The sequence below is a fragment of the Sebastes umbrosus genome, chromosome 5 (genome assembly GCF_015220745.1).
Source record: "Sebastes umbrosus isolate fSebUmb1 chromosome 5, fSebUmb1.pri, whole genome shotgun sequence".
In the NCBI taxonomy this organism is placed as follows: domain Eukaryota; kingdom Metazoa; phylum Chordata; class Actinopteri; order Perciformes; family Sebastidae; genus Sebastes; species Sebastes umbrosus.
In genome coordinates this window covers 24117991-24124450 of record NC_051273.1, presented here as the reverse complement: position 1 = coordinate 24124450, position 6460 = coordinate 24117991, and the positions used below count along the sequence as shown (strand labels likewise).

The window sequence follows — 6460 nt, the reverse complement described above, 5'->3', positions numbered from 1 at the left end:
CCAACTTGTGTTAAAATGTCAACATCACCAACATAAGAACGAGCTTTTGATTCTTTTTAAGTTTGGTCACTAAGATGAAGAAAACATCAGCTTCATGTAGAGCAGTAAATGAGGGTAAACAGGCCGAGTGGATGTACAGTGCAGTATGTGCAGCACACTGCAGAGAGGTGCGGTACTATGTAATGCCTTGGCCTCGCTGTGGCGGCCCCGTGCCAGCTCTGCTCTGCTCCGCTGCTGCCAAACAAGACCACAACATCGGCCTCTCTCTCTCTCTCTCTCTCTCTCTCTCTCTCTCTCTGCCTCAGCAGCAGGCCCTCCACTATTACAGCCACGCATGGCTGACACCAGGCCTGCCAGCTGTTCACACAGGCACCGTAAATCTCAGTGTGGCGCTCAGACCAGCTGGACTGTCACCGTCAATAAAAGACTGCACTTTACAGGACACTGAGGGGGAAACATGCATGCCACTATAATGATAGCATCAGTCAAATGATTGACCCAACTAATTGCTTTTTGAGCTCATTGAGCTCACACAGCAAGTACCAGTCATTCATGTCACGCTTGCATGAAAACTACTAAAAAAAGACACCAGTTCCTCGTTACAGATGTGCTTAGAATTGTAGATTTGTAAGTATATAAAATACAGATTGTTATGTGGACATGCAGTTCAAATGGTGATTGCAGTGTGGCTTTTGGGATTTTGACAGGAAGCCGATTAACACTTGAGATGACAGAAAGTGTCATTCAGGCTTTCCCCTCTCTGGTTGAAACACGTTGCAGTGGAGAAAATGACACTCAGGATCACAAACCACACTCCCAATGACGCCAGCTCCTCCAGTCTGGTGTCTGCCAGGGTGTGAAATCACACACACATTCTGAGCCTAATTATGTGTCGTATATGCGTGTGCATATTTCATGTGGTAAAAGGTGCTAAAAGGCCACGGAGAGGCCACTGCAAAAAGGGTTTCTACTGCAACTTCTATATCGTTGTTGTTCGTCTTTCGGCTGCTCCCGTTAGGGGAGTTCGTAACCTAGAGATCTCCCTGCGTTGCCCAACGACTCTGCAGTTAAAATAGAGATCTAAGGCAAGGCACGGGCCATGCGCATGTCACTCAAAGTCCTCCTTGGCCATAGGCATACGTGACCAAAAAAGGGAAGGGACTGTACGTCACGTACATTAGGATCAGGGTTAGGGAATAGGGCATGGCATGCAAACATTAGGGTTAGGGCACAGTCAGGATCAGGAAACAAAAAGTAAATAGTTAGGATCAGGGGAAAAGAACAGGGCTGGGCATGAAAAAAAACACACAAACTGAGGGTCAGGGGCCAAGAAAGTCCACATTTTTGGTTTAGAAAAATAAATAACAAGGTCAGGGGACCAGAACAGGGCTGGGCATAAACATCAGAAACCCGTACATTGATTTGGCATATGTTTTACGCCTGTGGGATAAAACCAAAGAACCTGGGGGAAACCCACACGAACACGGGGAGAACATGCAAACTCCACACAGAAAGGCTCTGCCCAGACCAGTGATCGAAACCCGGGACCTTCTTGCTGTGAGGCGAAAGCACTCAGTAGCTTCAATATTAATTGGCACTATTAAACTTAAAGGTGCTAAATTCAAAATTCAGAGCATATCTATTGCCTCCACACGACTCTCAACGTGGAGACGGCTGAGCCAGCGGCTTACAGCTAATGTTAACAGAGCTGAGGGAGAACGCTCTGAAGAAGGCTCCGTGCCAAAATGAGTCAGCGTATGTCTATTGTGATGTGAGCCAATTAAACAAGTGAAATGCTCGTATTTTGTCCTTGATTTTGAAATCTTCGGTTCCGTCGTTTGCCATCGGTTCCTGCAGTACAATCTTAATTAAGAAAAAAGACAGAAATATTATCAGCAAAATGTACTTATTATGCATAATCATCATATGCATATAAAGTGCTGAAGTAAAGTAAATGAATGTACTTACATTCCACCACCAGTTTGTATATCTTCTTGTGTTTATGGAGGAAGTAAAAGGATCATTTCCAGGTGCAAACATTTAACAAACAAAACTACCATCTTCAGAACTTGTAGTCAAAGTGTCGGATCAACAGTGAAGACAAACCAAAGTTGTGTTCATAATGAGCTTTTTATTTAAAAGCACATGTATTAGAGCTAAGTACATTTAGCAGAAAAAACAGCATTGCAACTATGTCTTTGTACAAAAAAAAACGAGACAATACAAAAATACTAATATTGAATTTTAATACAATTGTGGGTGTATTTTTTTTTGAATGCATATTACAAACGTAACTATTACAATCTACAATAGTTATTCTAGATACAAAAATCTGTCAATCGATGCTTTTTAAGCAGCATTTTGTAAAGAACACAGGTCTGTAATCATAGTGGATATATCTAAAAACATGTTAAGAAACAATATCTTACAGAGTTACCTTTAGTGATCTATACATTATTTATATATTTATAAAAAAAAGAGAGAGAAGAGAGAGTGAAAACGGCTTTGTGAAATGATAGGACGGACTATACGATGAGAAAGATGTGCAACATGGCGGAGTGTGTTTGTTGGAGGAGGAAGATCTGAGTCGGCTGTAAATAAAAAGGGATTCTGTGTCTGTACAACTGTTAGTGATTATACAGGACAGGCTATAAAACACACACGGTTAAAGAGAATAAAAATATTAGATCCACAGTTTTTATAATGTCCACCTGCTCTCTGACACACACACACACACACACACACACACACACACACATACTTGGCACAGCTGACCGTGTCTCATTTGACACACACTTAGTTTATCAAGAGGGGGTTTCTTCTCACAGCGCTCACACATATGTACACACAGACACATACAAGATGTACATGTACAAGACACACACACACACACTGAGAGACAAACATCCATTGCCAATGAGTGATTGGGTGGGTGAGAGCCCCTCCCTGCCAGCGGAAAGAGCCCAAATCATCCCAGAAATAATGTGCCAGCTTAGCTGTAACTCATCACCCTCTTTCCACGGTGACAGCCCGCACCCCTTCACTCTGTCCACCCGTCCACTTCCTGCTTAGGAAGACAAACAGATGGGCCCCAACACCAGGGAAGCGGCATGGCACAGCCACGCCACTCTTAGGTGCTGGGAGGCGCTCCTTCCACAGAAAATATCACCCCCCCACCCCTTTTTACTACATCTAACCCTCAAGAAATGCAACATCCCGGGTTTGGGCCGCTCTAAGAGTCCACTGCAAAAAAAGCTTGACGTGCTGACGTGGAGACAGACGTATGTGAGGTTGGAGGGCTTCACTTCCTGCTGCTAAAGACACTGATGTCTTGCTCTTAAACCTGTTTTTATGCTTGCCGCATCCGCGAGTGTCCGCACGGCAAAAGTGACGTCACACCATCAGATACGGCCCTTAGTGGAGGGCAGGTTTTCGCCTGTCCATGCATAACCGGCATTTTTTTTCAAACCACACGGACGCGGATGGGTGTAGAGAATGGAGAACTTTTAGGAGTAAGGAGAAACCTGCACAGAGTATAAAAGATCCAAACATTTCCTCGTAACGATTCCACGTTAAAGCTTTGTTTACACTCGTGCGAGACACCGTGGTGGTCCGCAGATGGCGCACTCGCTACGAGCATGCACAGAGGCGTTTACGCTCAACGCGTTGTTCGTTGCAAGTGGTACCGGAAAGCAGGCTGCCTGGAAACAATAGTAAACATCGACATACCGCCAAACATTGCATTTGTGTACTGTAATTATTATGGTCGTTTACCTCCAAGTCTAAATGACTTTCCGTCTCTCGGTGCTTCCCATCAGGTCACCACTCTTTCCATGAGACCTTTTTATTTGAGCTTTTACAAAATATTCTCTCGCAAAAAGCCTCTTCACACTCGCCTATTTCTTTCCAAGAACTCAATGTCATGTGACTGTCCCTGTGGTCTCTCAATGAACAGTTGTAGAGATGTCTGTACAGGTGAACCTGCTCGGCCAGTCGTCCCTCGAAGGCGTGCACGCAGTCTGCGCGTAGTTACAAGAATCTTGCATAGCTTTTACACACCACACGAAAGCCGCGATGACGTAATTTTCCGGTGTGCTCACCTCGCGCCATTTTCACTACGGCGACTATGAACCAGGCTTAACGCGCAACCGTCCTTGCGGAAAGTATAACCGAGGCTTTACAGCGGCCTGACCACACCAGGTTCGGTCGGCTTCTCGGAGTCCATATTTCTGTCTCTCGGGTGTCAGCGTCATCAAGTTTTCTCTCAGTCAGACGTCTCAGGCAGCAAGTGGTGATAATGGACAATGAACTTAAAAACAGTGCTATAAGTTATATTTTTTCTATACTGTTAATATTTCTATGCTGCTAGGTATTGCAGTAATATCCTTCCCATAGCTAAGGAAGTAGTTGTCCTACGGCGTTCCAAGGCCACAGAGAGTTCAGAGAGGAAGCATCAACTGGAGATCCCTCTCTCCCTCGGCACCGGGGGTTTGTCTTTTTTTTTCTTCATTCGTTTTTCTTCACAAGTGTTTTTTTCCCTCAGCTCTGTCTGTCGAGTCAATTTCTTAATTCATTTTGTCTTCCAATTCTGTTTGTGCTCAAAACGATGGGCTCAAATGTAGATTAGTAGTTAACATAATAATAGTAAATAAGTCTGGATAGTGAGAGTGGACTCTGCCGTGCAAATCTCAAATCTGACACCCTAGTCCACAGAGCGCCTCGCTGGGGCGCTGCAATAAAGAAAAAGGGAGGAGGAGGAAGAGGAGGGTGCCATTTGAGACGCAGCCACAGTCTCTCGTCGCTACATTCTACTGTCCGATGGGAGGTGAGCAGCGCTGCGATTGGCTCCTCGGTCGCAGGAAGAAGCGGCGGCCTCTCTCACACCATGTTGTGGTGGTTGTTCCTCTCGATGATGTCGGACGACGGGAGCAGCTCCTTCTTGATGGGGGAGGGCGGGGGCGTGGCCGGCTTCACCCGGGGCTTGAACAGGTCCGACACGTAGAACACCTGGTGAACACACAGGAGAGGGACAGCGAGGTGAGGAGACGGGAGGAGGACAGCGAACAGAGAAGACATGAAGAAAAAAGAGAAGGACGAAATGTTTCCTGTATAAATAAAGATGTATCAAAGATGCTCTATGACAAAAATGACGTATTACAAGCTCCTTGGTTTGAAATGGTAAACACTTCCTGTCTCCAAAGTGGGCGAAGTCATGGCGTGTTCACCTCTCCTCCCCAGCCCCCCCACCTTGTTTGGAAGTGTTGTGAACGTCGTGTGGATGGATGAAAGCTGATTGGATTATGTATTTATATTTTCTTTTGCTAACATTAGATATTTACACAGCTAACAGCCATATTTAGCATTACCAACATTAGTTAACCAGGGCGTTCACCAACGTTAGTTGCCAGATCTTGCGGAACCTTGATGGAACTGTAACTTCAGTGTCCGTCACGTGACGTCACTGGTCCCAAAAAGACTTTTCCCCATAGACTTACATTGGGAAAGAGACGTCTGTAACTCAGCGGATACTTTTTTGTAGTTCAGTTTTAATGCAAATGAATCACGTTGGAGGACACCCGATGTTATTTTTGTAATTTGCATACAGCACACGTTAAACTAATCTCAGTTGATTTGCCTTCAACTCCCAATGCAAAGTTACCAAACACCCACCATATGTCTCTTCTTAGCTACAAGGCTGGGCTCAAAACTGTTCCTTGAATAGCAGCAGTCACACTTCTTTCACAAGAAAAAACCTCTAATGTAATTGCGCAAGAGAAAATTCTGATAAATTTAATAGCAGGTGTGAACTAGCTGAAAATAAAACCCGGCAGATCTGAACAGGGCTAATGTGAATACGCACCCACGTGGAGCCGTGAGCTGGCGAGATGCTGCATGACTCCATGATGCCATGACGAGAAACTCCCCATCACCTCCCTCCGCCACCCTCTGTGCAATCCCAAACTTCCCAAACACTGAGTAATCTGGCAGGAGGAAGTGATCTTAGTATACCTCACACTAAACTTGCAATCACATAATGAACCCGAGGTAATCTTCTATTAAACGATGCCAGGGGTGAATACTTCCCTTTTTTATCTTTACATCAGCTCTGAGGTCAGCCGATGTTGGCTAACGAAGGATGTGAGAAAAAAAAATCTCTTCCTGATGACATCATATGTCAAACAGGAAAATGGGCCGGGGCGGACAGGAAGTAGTGGGACCATGGAAACTACTGTCCACTCTACGAGTGCATTAGCGTTTCCACTTACAAGGGTCTGGGGTCAGTCATGAGCAACACACACACACACATACACACAAATACACACATTAATTGGCAGGCGCAACAGATTTTCCTTCCTCGCTGCCAGTCGAGGGGCGAGCAGAGGGCTTGTGCCAGCTGGGCGAGGGGTGGGGTGGGGGGGAAGCTGCCATTCAACACTTAGAAAGAGAGCCTACTGTGCAG

At 45.4% G+C, this 6460-nt stretch overlaps 1 protein-coding gene across 2 annotated transcripts in view; it reads right to left on the bottom strand.

The window, feature by feature from the left end:
• Positions 1-2111: 2111 nt before the first annotated feature.
• Positions 2112-6460, bottom strand: part of plpp3 (phospholipid phosphatase 3) — a 38793-nt gene continuing 34444 nt past the window's right edge. For both annotated transcript variants that reach the window (XM_037769100.1, XM_037769099.1), the window contains exon 7: positions 2112-5007. In XM_037769100.1, the coding sequence (XP_037625028.1) occupies positions 4879-5007 (129 nt within the window). In that variant the 3' untranslated portion in view covers positions 2112-4878. The remainder of the gene's footprint in view (positions 5008-6460) is intronic.